General features: G+C 40.5%; 1 protein-coding gene across 36 annotated transcripts in view; it reads left to right on the plus strand.

The window, feature by feature from the left end:
• MAGI2 (membrane associated guanylate kinase, WW and PDZ domain containing 2) overlaps positions 1 to 14,739 on the plus strand; it is a 1,469,004-nt gene that overhangs the window by 1,303,531 nt on the left and 150,734 nt on the right. For all 36 annotated transcript variants that reach the window (XR_006696500.2, XM_045387570.2, XM_045387574.2 and 33 more), the window contains one exon: positions 6,042 to 6,133. Coding sequence is in view for 35 of the 36 variants with exons in the window: in XM_045387570.2 (XP_045243505.2) it covers positions 6,042 to 6,133 (92 nt within the window). In the remaining variant the exon portion in view is untranslated. The remainder of the gene's footprint in view (positions 1 to 6,041; positions 6,134 to 14,739) is intronic.

Genomic DNA, 14,739 nt, shown 5'->3' on the forward strand with positions numbered 1-14,739 from the left:
TCAGCTTACTGGTCACAAAAAAGCACATGTCTTAAAAATCTCAGATTCTGAATGTACTTCATTTAAAAACAGGAGAAGGAGAGTGACCCAGTAGTTTAGATTACTTTGACATATATGCAAAGTAACAGTTTACCTTTTTAAAAAATTACCTTTTTAAAAAATACATTACTTAGAAGACAAAAGTTATAATATAGTTGGGGTATATTATGTTACTGTGCAATTCAGATTTTGAAGAAAAGAACCAATCCAAATAGTTGGTTGAATGTCCACACAAGTTATCAGAATATTCTGGAAAATCATGACTGCATTTAAAATAAATAGATCTTGCTTGGCGCTGTGGCTCATGCCTGTAATCCCAGCATTTGGGAAGCCAGGGTGGGAAAATAGCTTGAGCCGAGGAGTTCAAAACCAACCTAGACAAGATGGCAAGACCTCCATCTCTACAAAAAATTTAAAGAGTTAGCTGGGCGCTGTGGCGTGCCTGTAGTCCCAGCTACTTGGGAGACCGAGACAAGACAGGAAAATGGCTTGAATCCAGGAATCTGAGTAGTGAGCTGTGATCACACCACCACACTCTAGCTTGGGCAGCAAAGCAAGACCTCATCTCTAATAAAAAATACAAAAATGGCCGGGCACAGTGGCGCATGCCTATAATCCCAGCACTTTGGGAGGCCGAGTCTGGCAGATCACGAGGTCAACAGATCGAGACCATCCTGGCCAACATGGTGAATCCCCGTCTCTACTAAAAATACAAAAATTAGCCGGGCATGGTGACGGGCGCCTGTAGTCCCAGCTACTCAGGAGGCTGAGGCAGGAGAATCACTTGAACCTGGAAGGCGGAGGTTGCAGTGAGCCAAGATCACACCACTACACTCCAGCCTGGTGACAGAGCGAGACTCCATCTCAAAAAAATAATAATAATAAGATAAAATAAGTAGATGCCGCATACTTTTTGTCACATTTATAAAATGTCTCATCAAATTATGTGTCATGATTTTGACTCAGATACATTTATCATAATTATAAAGTATATTATTAACTTTATCTGCATAAGATCCTTAGGTACAGAGGCAAAATTGATAATAGAAAGTTCTAAATAATATGTATTTATGAAACTAAGTGATAACTCCATAGTGGAATAATGCTGTGGTGCATTGGGTCTAGGAGACTGGTGAGTATCTTAAGGCAATTAAATTCAGGAAATGTTTATTTAGCAGCTCCTATGGACTGTGCATAATGGAACACTATAGACAACCAATGGTAATTATGCCATCAACTAAGGAGAATATTAGTGAGAAACAATGGAATCTATGGCCAGGAACTTTGAATGGGCAACTCCACCCAAAAATAAGAGAGCCAGGAAATGGGGTGTTACAGAAACGACTTAGGATCAAAAGAAATCTGAAGTCATAAACAGTGCATCAACAATATCAAATGAGGCACTGAAATCAATCAGTATGAGGAAAGAAAAAAAGGCCATTTAATTTGGTCATTAGCATGCATAGTGACCTTAAAAAGTGCAGTAGTGCTAAGAGAGAGCATAAACCAGACTGGCAGGAATGAATCAGAGGTAGAGTGAAGGCTCCACTAGAGACTACTTTTCCTAGAAAGAGATGGAAGGAGGGAGCAAAGTCATATTTAGGATGGAAAAAACCTGAGCTTATGTGAAGGCTGAGGAGAGAACCAAATAGAAACTGGAAAATGGCTTCTACTATGGCTAACACGTACTTGGTCACATTCACATACCCACAGGGATAAAGCAAACAAGTAAAGAGAAGGGATATTTTAAAGGATAGAGTATTAGCTGCTTACTAGGTAATGTTAGATTTGAGCAACAGAAACTATATAATTCCTGTTTAACTCATTCTATATCTGGAGTGCATAGAAATCCAGAAGTCAAGACCATGTTTAATAACCTTTTTTGATTCCTAGTATCTTCCTCGTGCTAACTTTCCTAAATCTCTTTACAAGGAAAAACCAAAAAGAGTGATTCTCTTTCCAGCAGGAAAAATTGAATAAATGTATCCTCTGTGCCAAACTGTGATGATACGCTATGGTACTTATGTTTTAATTAAAACATGAAAGGGGATTCAAGTACCAAAATTTAATTGACGTGTTTACAGCAGCATCCCATGTGCCAAATTAATTCATAAAATTGTTGTTCTTTGCATTTTTGAAGATTGAATCCATTCATAAAATTAATCAGTTATGTTCAGTTACCCAGCCTTTTCCCTAACTGTGCACAAAGCTACGTAAAGCAAGACTAAGGAAACATACAGCATGTGAAGCCCCTGGAGTCTTCATGTGAAATAGAAATCAGCTTTTGAAATCTGCTTTTCTTTATTATGAGAGAGGTTGTCCTGATACCTGGATGTGCTCACCATTTGCTACTTTTTAAAGTTCGTTTTTGCAATATTGGTATGAGCCTAGAATAAACTAAGACTTGCAAATTTCATTTCAGTAACTTGCCACAGTGGTCATGTAAAATTCCATCTAGGAAGAGGATCATGAGATGCTTTGTTCCATAGTGCCTGAGGATCCGAGGACCCAACTTCTAAGAAGCAACACTAGCCACAGCTGGCCATTGAACACTAATATCCAAAGAATGCTTTGTCTCCTCTTAGTCCTTTTCTTTACAACCACTGCCTCCTCTTGAGCTGCATTAAGCGAGACCTGAGAGTGTCCCTGACAGTTCTGCAAAAAGTGCTGAGGAAAAAGAAGATTTTTTTTAAAAGAGCACAGAAAAAATAAACAAGGGAACAGAAGAGTAAAAGGGGCACAGTTGAACAACATGCAAAGCAACTCAGGTCCAAATAGGTATCTACCAGACACCCTCATCTAACAACCTCCCTGGTGCATAGTTTCTTGAAACAAGAGAAAGGAATAGTGATTGTTAACTCTGTTGCAGTGAGGTAAAGAGTTGGCCCTTGGATTTCTTCACTTGAAGTTCTTGCATTAATAAGGAAAGAGATAAAACATGATACAGTAATTGCAGTAATTGAAACATGTCATCCAGGCAGAAGAGCAGCTAGGGGAAACTCAGAAACATTACAATCTGCCTGGAGAGCTAACAAAGCGGGAAGGAAAAAGAATGATGTCTCCCAGCTTTGTACATATAATTTTAGTTATTTTGTAAAGCCAGACTCCAAGAAAACAAAGAAACCAAAGAAAAATTAGCTTTCTAAAATGTTATTTTCCCTAAAAAAAAAAAACAAAAAAAAAAAAACTGCTGCCTCAAGGCACAATCTATCATATGAACTTTTTTTCCAGTTAACCATTTCTCTAAAATGTCCAGACCCTGAAGCCTCTGAATCTGTGTTCAAAATTAACAAAGAAATAATAAATAAATCACGTTTGCCAACATTCTCTAAGGGGTCTCTCTTTGCCTCTCTCTACCTGCTCATGAACCATGAAGCTGGCCACCCCTGCTGGGAAGAATGGAAGAGTGTAGATGAAATAAATGACTGGCACATACCACCCTATATTTGAAATCAGGGTGGGTCAGAGCAACAGGATCGTAATTGTCACCAAAATGTGCATAAAGAGCAGGAAGAGGAGAATGAATGCCTCGTTCGTGTCTCTGTTCTTCAGAGTTAAATAACATTTACTTGCTAAAAATCTAGATTTTTCTCCTAAAAAGAAGTCATGAGTTATTCATTAAAGAAAAGCCCCTTAATTCCTCCAGGAATCACAGATTCTCTGACAAAAGACAAACTTCTTGTGCCTTGACACCTCTGAAAGTTCCATTCCTGGGATTGTCCTAATTTCAGCATTTCTTTAGGGGAAAAGTTTTACTTAGCAAATAAGATGGATCACACAGTAAGGTTCTTGTAAAGCTCCTTGTGCAATATGGATGGGTGCTGAAGTCACTGGAAGAACAATTTCCCACTTAGCATACTCAGTGGTGATGCAAAAATGAGAAGAATACAGGAGATGAGAAGTTCCAGTTAAACATGCTGGCTCTATCATTTTAAGTGTCACAAATACAGCACCTTCTATTTGTATTTTTAATGTGTATGTGGTCTAGAGTTCCTCCAAGTTTAAAGTGACTTACAGAAGAGATTGCCATGAACAGTCATATTATCATCAACTTGTAGAAGTTTGAACAGTGATTGAGCAATATGCGTCATCTCCCATTTCCCCTTGTCTTTCTCCTTCCCTTGGGGGGAGTACAGGTACCTGCTATGATTTTGTAGAGCTCTACTCCATCTGCCTCCAGACTCCCAAAGCCTTACCACACACCCCTATATGTGATTTCATATATGATATGGAGACTTCAGAAGAAACTGAGTTCAAAAGCCAATTGTGTCTCATAGAGTGTAAGGCAAAGTTTTCATCTTCCCTCTGCCACCACTCTATTTAATAGGAATGGAATTTTTAAAGTTCTCCCATCTTTAAAATATGATTGATTATATAATTTCTAAAGGATGTGGAGGTCTAATTGCTTATTCTTCTTGCAGAATTTCATATTATTCATTGAATGGAAAAGATCTTGGTCATGTGTGCATTTGGTCATAAAAGGGTGTGAATGCTCATTGAATCTTGTACAATGCATGCAAACATATGTACTTATGTGCCTGATTCACCTTTATTTAAGAGAGCACCAGACAAATAATTGGTATTTGCCCACATCTCAGAAGTGAATGATGCCTTTCATATGTCCCTGGGAATAGCCCAGGTTGTTGGGCACCAAGGCAAGCCTGTATAATTGTGCGTTGTACACTGTATCACTCCAGCAGTCCCACCTACTGCAGAACCTGGAAAATATCTGCCTGGCCAGCAGTGAAAGAGCCTCTCTCTACAACGAGTGCTACTATATAATCATGGGCTCAGACGTAGATTTTTGTCCCATGAGAATTCTCTGAAATCTCGTCTTAATATCTACAACTATCCTGTTTAAGCAAGGGGAATTTTACTTAATACCTGCTTCTACAGTTCTAATACCTCCTTTAAACCATTAAGGCCTAGAAATCGCTAAACATTTCTTAAGCAATGGATGGCATAAAAAATAGTTCTTGAAACCGCTGATCATCTGCTGGCATCCCAGCAGTGGACACGAAAGTATGCACAGCTCAGTCACGACTGAAGTTTTTCCCCCTGACGAAGGTGCCAAGGGGCAAGGGGACGGGCTAAGCATAAATCAGATTCTACTTAAAAAGTCAAAACATTTTTATATTTAATAGTTTTAGTTTATTCTAAGGCTGAAAAAAATGACATTCAGGAGAGTTTTTCAGCTTATTTTGAAATACATCTCTGTTCTTTCAGCTGACTTCAGAAAAGTATCTTCTTATTTATTTTGAGTACTCTCATGAAGTCCAAAGTCAATCTATGGCTTGCACATTCTAAAATGTTTCGAGGATAAAAGTCCATCTTAGACCCAGATGAATTTCTACCTGTAAGTTATAAAAACCCTAAAGGAGTTTGTCAGAAAATAAATGCTTCACTTGAACCCCAATACAAGAAAGTTTAAATTCTATATCTTCTAATTTTTACAATTTTAAAAGAGACAACTTCTATTGGGCATACGTTTATACTACACACACACACACACACACACATACTCCTAAACTGGATGCATCATGTCATAAACAGATATTAATAAATTACTAGGCAGTGCTTTATTAGACAGTTCCAGGGTTTTGCCATCTGTTCTCTCTTACTTGCATAATAATTGTTCTAATCAGAGTAAACATCCTGAAAGTGATAGTCAAGCTTCTTGAGGGCAATCCGAATGCTCTCAGGGAAATCAAGAATTATAAAGGCATCAATTTTCTTACTCAGAAAATTCGTGTATTCTTTCTGCTTCTGGTAATACCCCAGTAGTGCCCTTGGGTGGTCACTATTATTCCAGGGACTACCTAAATTTGGAATACCTACTTTTTTGCTACCATATTTTTTTGTATCCTCTGTGGTTTCCATTGACCCTAACAGCACTCTCATTAATCACATCCACAAAATTAATTTATCATTGGTATGTTCAGTTCCTCAGGGGCTGGGAAAGAGGCAGGATTCATTACTCATTGGGATCTCCTTTATGTCAGGTCCAGATTATAAGGAATTGGATGTTCACCTTCGGAGGATGGAGTCTGGATTTGGCTTCAGAATCCTCGGGGGAGATGAGCCTGGACAGCCTGTAAGTTGAATCTTCTTTATTTCCATGCTTGGGGCTGTATTGTATGAGTAAACACCAGGGAAAATAGTGTTTAGTGTGATATCTAAAAGGAAATGTTTTAGGACTCGTAAAGAAGTTTAAGCTTTGGGTTTTTTTATTTTTTTCCTTGCTGTTGTCTTTAAAAAGATCTCACGACATGCAGGTATCTCCATGACAAATATCTCATTAGAAATCACATTCAATAGGGACATTGCTCTTTTTTAGAATGGATTGAATTCCTCTTGAATATTATCTAATTGCACTGAACCCCTGGTATCTTTGGGTAACAGTTCATGAGTAATGGTAACACCCAACTGGGAACAGCAGAATTATGTATGTTTTTAACCAAAACAGCAAAGGAGATAAAACACAGGGATAAACAGAAATAAAATCAAGCTCAGCACTGCAGAATCTCAGCCAGATTTGAATTAAGGGATTACCAGAAGATGTTCATAAAGTCAACTTCATTGGCATAATATATATTGGGAAATTTAGAAGGGCTTTGTAGAACGTGTGTGTGTGTGTGTGTGTGTGTGTGTGTGTGTGTGTGTGTGTGTGTGTGTGTATTCGGAGTAAAAACATAAAATACTAGTAGTCACTAATACACAGAAAACACAGCGAGGCTAGATTTATGAGCATAGGTTAAAATATCAGCTATAAAACACTCATTGTAAAAGATATATCTTAAATGGTACCCAATGTGACTAAGTCAGGTCCACGAAAGTTTTGAATAAGTGAAGGGCCTGAGCAGTGCAGTCAGCTATCTACATCCCATCTGGCTCTGGCACCTGAGCTCCATCCTAGCTCATGTAAGGGAGTTAAATTTTAAGCTTCAGCTTTCTCATCTGCAAGATGGGGATAACAGTAGTGCTCTATTATAGAGCAGCTTTAAGGATCAAAGGAGATTATATTTATATATATATATGTATATGTAAAGGTCTTGGCATTATGTCTGGATCATATTAAGTGCTGAATAAATGTTTATCATTATCAACTTTGTTTCTCTGGTTACTAGATTCTCCCAGGAAATACACTCTCTCTGTCTCTCTCTCCATATGTGTGTGTATATATATATATGGTTTTTAAATATACTATATGTACTATAAATATTATATACGTGTGGTTTTCTTGAGACAGAGTCTCGCTCTGTCACCCAGGCTGGAGTGCAGTAGTGTGATCACAGCTCACTGCAGTCTCAACTTCCTGGGCTCAATCAATCCTCCCGCTCAGCCTCCTAAGTAGCTAGGACTATAGGCATGTGTCATCAGGCCTGGCCCCAGAAAATAAAATTTGAAATAAAAATAAAACCTGGTCAGAAATCTTCAGGAGAAAAAAGTTAATCTAGTAAATGAAAGGAATCTGAAACAGTTTAAACTGTCTCAGAGTAAAGTAGATTGTCCTGGGTGAAGAGTGGGCTCCTTCCCACAAGAGGTATTCAAGCAAGCAATGGCAACCTAGCAGGAGCTCCGGGGAGCTTCCTGTGCCCTGCGGGAGGAGTTGAACTGGATGATTGATGAGGTCCCTTTCTACAGAAAACTCTAGGAAGCCGAGCTTATACTCCAAGGATGAGGGCTCTCCAGGAAAAAAGACTTATTTCCGAATTCCTGGGGATGAAATTTGGCAACAGTCAACCAGAACGTCACTAACTCCCCAGCTGCCAAAGAAGACGTGAAGGTGCTTTTGCCAAGGAGGATTGGCCAGATTTTTCATAGTGCTTTGAGAGGAGGTAGAATGCTGAAGTAAAATACAGGGCTCGAGTAACTTCAGACTTAAATTTATTCAGAGACTAAATTAAGAATCTCATGTCACAGGGAAAAGGAACTCTTGGCTGTGTTTCACTCCCATCCACTGCTTTGTTTACTCTCCCCTATCTCCCACTGAGATTACCAGGGATCCTAGGCCACCAAGTCAGCCCTCCAGCCTTCCTGCCCTCTATAACTCACCTTGTTTTATAATAGAGAGAACTGAAAACATTCTCAAGTCCCTTCATATCTGTAAGCATTTAGCGCACTGATTTATGCTACAGAACCTCCTGACCTCCACAGCGTATTTATACAGCTTGGTGTCCTTCAGGATTGTTCATGTATCTGCCTATTTTGTTTATTCAGCAGGATTTTAAATTTCTCCTAAGCAAGGACTTCGTCTTACCCTTTTTATCCAACATGAGTGCCCCATAATTGAAAAATGTGTCATTATCCAGAGTGAGCCACACTCGAGGTTAAGGTCACAGTCTTCAGACTGCCACCTCTGCCCAAGACTCCTGGCATCAGCTGAAATAAGTTTGCCAAGTGTCAGAGTCTAAGGAAACAGTCTCCATAGACCACCCCAACTTTAAACACTAGCTCTGAATCTGGGGGCCCCATCATGTAGTAGGTTCGCCGTGCACTGGTTGCCAACTTGTCTGCGTCTGTTGAGACAGAACACCCACCCACACGCCAGGCTACATGAAGTAGATTTATCACTTACAGGGAGGCAGCGAGGGACAATAGAAGGCAAGGATTCAAGAAGAGCAAGTTCCCCGAGGCTCAGGAAAGGTGCCTAGGACAGACGGAGTCTCCACTCACACTTGCACCTCAGCTGAGGGGCCCCAAAAAGCAGCCCAGTGTGGGGTTTCTACCCTGGAGAAGCATATCACAGTGGACTCAAGCACTGAAGGACATCCTGTTTCTAGGGGGGACTGGAACAGAACGCAGGCTGTTCCAGCTAGCCCCTCTTTACCTCAAGATGTTGTGTTCCTAGCACCTTCTATAGTTACTCTTGAGAACTACAAGAGAAAATGGGGAAAAATTTGGGTGAGTCCAAGGCCACCCAGAGAACTGTCCTGTGCTCACAGCTTTCCTCGGGTCCGGTAATTCACTAGAATAACTCAGAACTCAAGAAAGTGCTGTATTTATGATTACTGTTTGATTGTAGTGAAAGCATAAAAATTAGAACCAGCCAAAAGAAGAGGTGCACAAGATAAAGTCTGGAAGGGTTCCAAATGTGACACTTCCATCACCCTTAGGGACATGGTACCCTCCAGCATTCATGCAGAGAGGATTGCCAGCCGGGGATGTTCACCCAAGCTTTGGTGTCCAGGATTTTTAGCCTAGTGTTTTGTTACATGGGCGTGATTGATTGAATCATTGCCCACAAGGATGACCTCAGTCTTGGGCCCCTTTCTTCCCCAGAGGCCAGGCTGATATCATGTGGCTCAAAGGCGCAACCCACTAATTACCTCGCTGGTCTTTCTGGTATGGTCAGCTCCTACTCTAAGACTGTTGGTGTGGCTGGCCCCATCCTGAGTCATCTTAGCATAAACCATCAGGTATGGTCAAAGGGGCTCACCATGAATGACAAAGACGCTCCTAATTCCAAGAGTTTTGAGGTTTCCTTTCAGGAACCAGGGAGAATGGCCAGACTTCACTTTGGGCTGAGACCAAATTATTTATGGCAAAGCCATGTGCTTAAAAGATATCAAATGAATGAAACAAAATGAAACCATGCTCAAAATAAAATACAAATAAAATACAAATAAAATTAAGGCCATTTTTGTATCATTCTGTGGGACACTGAGCACTAGCTGAAATAAATACAGGGCATTTAAGGGTAAACCCATCTAGAATCCATTGCACTTATACTAACATAATACTTCAAACTTACCAACCTAAGGGGTTTCCACCAGAAAGATGAGCTCTCTGTTTGTTCCAGAATAGACTGACTCACATGCTTTTTTTCCCCCTTTTACTAATCTCTGAGCTCCTTGAAGGCAAGGACTGTAATTTAATGGTGTTTATGTCTTCCAAGCCTAGCCTGGTACAATAAGTATTTATTAAATGGAATCGAAGAGAGTATTTTTTTACCAAGTCCAAACTGTCACCTGAGCTTCTCAGAACAAGTAAGGATCTGGAGTTTATATTTTCTGAGGCCTCTAAATTCTATAGGCTCTGCAGAATTAAAGTGGCCTAGTCCTGGAAACAGAGATAGCATCCTGGCGGCCCTACAGCATGTTTTGTTTAGTCCCCCCAGTATTTTACAATTGTTGAGCATCAATTAATTTCACCTTTTGAAAAATGGATTTTCATCTTCTCTTGAAAATTAAATTTAGCAACATCGAGCTTGCCTTTCTCCATGACAACGACTGGCTGGAACTAAGTAATGGTTCCTTTTAGACTGAGCCTGGCTGCAGTTCCCAAAACTCCTGTATGCCTGTGTTACTCTTTAAAGCTACTATCTTTGTGATTCCCATCCCAGTACCCATCCCAGAGGACTGAATTAAAAGACATTGGAAAGATGAATATTTTATGCCAATGGAGCCTTCAACCAGGGCCAGATACTTTAAACACCTAACCTAAGCACTGAAAAGATTATCAGGTCTTTTCTCCCATTTATAAATACAAATAACATTAAACTATAAAATAAATACAAGGCAAAGCGACAAAGTTTCTGATTCTTTCTATGATACTTACTTTAATAGAGTCTTTACAAAATGAAATTCTGACTTTATTGGACCCCTTGGCTCATGCTTCGTCTGCTTTGGGGGTAAGCCAGCATCCTATTCTGTAGATATTATCTTCAACTGCTCCCCTCCTCCTCCAAAATCAGAAGGGATTGCATGACTGAGTCATAGGGAGGGAATAGTCTTGGCTGACTCAAGAGGAGAGTGGTCTTGCTGGACTTTGCCTGGCACAGAAGCAATAGAATTGTTACCAGGATGGAAGACGTACTGTTCAAAATGAAGCTCAGATGTGTGAATGCAGCCGTGGTTACCACTCAGCCTGAGGACATCTTTCTGCCTGGTTTGTACACAAGTTCCCAGGTTCCTATCACTTCTGAATATTGGCTTTGCATTCCTGAATCCTTTCTCCCCTCCAGTGCGCAGGCATCAAGTATTTATGATAAGCCGCCTCAGATTACATGGATTGCTGCTTATCCTATTGTGTTTACTTAGATTTATTCTGGTTTATTCCTTCATTTGAATGATTTAAGACATGCTCATGCTGCAAGTTACAGTTTTGACATTTAAGCCATAATGTAGCAGCTTAAGTCTCTCCAAAGCAAACAAAGCCAAAAAATTAGTCCTGAAAACCAGAATATTGAATCTCAGAATGACCCTGTCCAGGAGAGTGAAACTGTAAAGATCTCCCATAAACCTTTCCTTCCAGCTTTTCTACATTCTAAGTCCAGAGATAACAAACAAAATGTGCTAGCCTCATTTAGTTGCTGGTGAGCTACAAAGGGAGAGGCGTGTAAGGTGATTTGGTCTCAACTAAAGGAGGTCTCATAAGTACATCAAATGGGTTTCTGCCTCCATATATACGAAATGGTATTGACATCCCAGGGTGCACATTAAACACAACAGCACGGCTTTCAGCAAATAATGAACAGCAGGACTCCCGCTCAGACAAAGCATATGGGCATTTTTCTTGCAAGAGGAAATACTTTTCACAGTTAAATAACAATAGAAATAGAAAGAAGTGAAAAGTTGCCAGAAAGGAACAAAAATGGGATTTCCAGCTGTGAGCTGAAAAGAGATGGAAAGGCATCAAGAGGGAGAGATCTGGAAAACACTGCACTGGAGAAAAGCCATTCAAAGACAGACAATGACAGACCTAGTCTTTGGCACAGGAGTCTGGTGCGCACTGGTTGGAAGAGTTTCAGAAGGAAAGAGCCTGAAATCTGCTCACCACAGTGACAAGTTGTCCCAGGCTGCAGATACTACAGAGCAGATCTCCTGGGCTTAGGCTAACATTGGGCAGTGCAGAAAAGAATTAAAGGTACTAAAAGGCCTGGAAAGGTGGTTTTGGGTTTCTTTGTGTCTTTCTTGGTTTTTTGGTGTTTTTTTTTCTTTTTAATGTGAGTTTCTCCCCTGACTTACTGGGATCGCAGCCACTTGAATGTGAATTGCTGTTATTTCACATCAAATGTTCTGTTTTGTTCTGTGCCCTCACAGCATGAGATAAAGTAGAATTGTTTTGTTTCTTTGGGGTTTTAGAGAAGGCGATTGAAAAGACAGGGCCACAGATCAGCTGTTCGTGGAGAAGTTCTTTCTTGCTCTGTTTTGCCACAAAGCTCTTCCTTCAGGGCCAAAGCAATGGGGAGAGGAGAGAAAAAAAAAAAAAAAAAAAAAACCCTCTTCCAAGAGTGCAGAGAAGAGAAAACTGAGTAGTGGAACTAAAGGGTCAGCTGAGGCTAAAGAGTCCCTCTGGGCTAGAGGGTGGTAATGAATGGGGCAAGGCTAGAGTTGGCTGGGAAGGCTCACTGGCCAGTGGGCCAGGGGTCAGCAAGACTAAAAGGATGTGACCTGGTAAGTAAGGGATCCTGATCCAAGCACCAATGGTAAGGGGAATAGGTGCCTTAGCAGAACTAGAAAGCAGCTACTGTGATGGGTCAGGGAGCGCAGGTCTTGTGCTCAGCCAACTTGGGACGTGATCAGTGAGACCACAGATCCTGTGGCTAATGGGAAGTGAGAAGAATCAGAGCCTTGCTATCAAAGGGTGACTGATCTATGGACCAGCAGCATTCAACTCCTGGGAGCTTGTTAAACCTGCAGAATCTCAGGCCCCTCCCAGACCTGCAGCCTCAGACTCTCATGGGGTGCGTCCAGAACTGTTTTAATAAGCTCACCCAATGATTCCTATGCATCCAAAAGTTTGAGAACTGCTGACTTAAAGGGTCAGATATCCTGAGGCATGTTCGCAAGAGCTTACGCAAACATAAGAATGTATGCACTGGGAAACCAATATGAGTTACAGTGCAAGACAGAATCCTAGATTATCCAGTCCCTACGGTGGCAAAGGGGAAATAATAGAATGTGTCAAGTGGACAAATCATATTGGAAGTAAACGACAGAAAGTTGGGTTTTTCTCTGGAATAGAGAGAGACATCGAGCTATCTCTGTGTCAGCAGTGAAATATAATGCACAAAGGTGCCAAATGCCAAAGGCTAAGGTGCACAGCGGCAGGAGAGCTGGAAGCAATGATGGTGCAAGTGGTCAGCCTCTGCCCAGCAAAGGCTGCAGCGCCTGATGGATGGAGCAAATGTAACTGTACAATACCGCTAATGAGCAGGTACCACGAGCACCCCCACAGCACACCATGCTCAGCTCAATTCAAGTTTATTTAACAGTATGGCAACCTTTTTTTGAAACACAGTTAAGGTTATGTTATATAATGTAACTATATAATAATATACATACAATAATTATGTAAAACTATATAATTTATACTTGCGTTATATTGAATATGCTATTTATTAGATAGTCAATTGAAGGGGTAATGGAATATACTGCCTCTTTAGAAATAAATATATAAGAGGCCTATTCTAACCAACTCTAGCACTACTGTGGCCACATGACTGACACCACTCCCAACCACTGTATTTTTTCCACAGTAATCCTTTCTGGCATCCTATATAATTTACACATTTATTACATTTATGATTGTCTGACCACTAGAATGGAAGCTCTGTAGGGTAGTGATTTTTGTTTATTGTTCACTGATGAATTTCTAGCACCTAAAAGTATCCTGGGCTCAATGAATATTTGTTGAATAAATTAATTAATAAGGGGAGTACTTCATATCACAGCAATATAGTAGAAAAGCAGATCTTTTACTGGGCTCTTTTTTTCAATAAATGATATTGAACTGCTGGCACACACTGTAATGTCGAGAGTGTCTGTAAATGTTGCTGTATATCTTGCTGTTCTCCTACAGCAAGAGAGGAACTTTCTGATATGAAATTTCATCTTTACTATTTTTGTATAGGGCCCAATAGCAGCTATGGCTCTCTCAGTTGTAACCACTATTTTGTGTTTTACTTTCATCAGTCAGAATCAGAACTATACCTTAAAGTTGATAATTAACCAGCCAAGAAGTTCACAAGCCATTTTTTTCCTCTATAACTAGCTGTAAACTCTCACTAAAGTGTATAGGAAAGCTAAAGGTTGAAGCATTTTCTTTGGGCCAAACCAACTAAATGCACCTTTTCATGGGGCAGTGGAGAAACATTTATTTTAACTGGCTTTTGCACAAAGCACTTACCAAATCTTTGAAGTGCTCCATAGCGGGTTGAGCCTTTTGAAGAATAGATTGGAACATCTTTATAAAGAAACTCATAAATTCAGGTTGGCATGACAAGAAAGGAAAGTGGAGAATGTCAGGGCATACCCAACTTCCGGACTGTGGGTTGCAGGGAAAGAACTGCACTGTGCAGCCAGTCTAAGGCAGGAGATGTCAGGCCTGTCCTGTGACAGCAATCATGAATCATTTGTCAGAACACTTAATATTCCACACGGAAGCAAATCTATTTCTCACCCTACCTCACTCCCCAGGAATAAGGGGAAAGCAGAAGTCATGTGGGAAATTTTCATTCCTGTGTAGAAAGAGAGCTATTCCATGGACTAAGGCTGTGACGCCCTTCAGACTATAACTTTGCACATACTTGAGAAGTCCTGGGCATTCAGCTCTGGCTGTCATGTTAACAGGCCACTCTGAGCAGTGAGACTAAGTACAAAGGAATGGTTCTGCTGCCAAGCCTGAAGACATGCAAGCCCAAAGGTCATGATGGAGCAACTCTGCAAATTAGCTGGAATTCACAGATAGGGGATT

Source organism: Macaca fascicularis, chromosome 3 (assembly GCF_037993035.2).
Source record: "Macaca fascicularis isolate 582-1 chromosome 3, T2T-MFA8v1.1".
NCBI classification, from domain to species: Eukaryota; Metazoa; Chordata; class Mammalia; order Primates; family Cercopithecidae; genus Macaca; species Macaca fascicularis.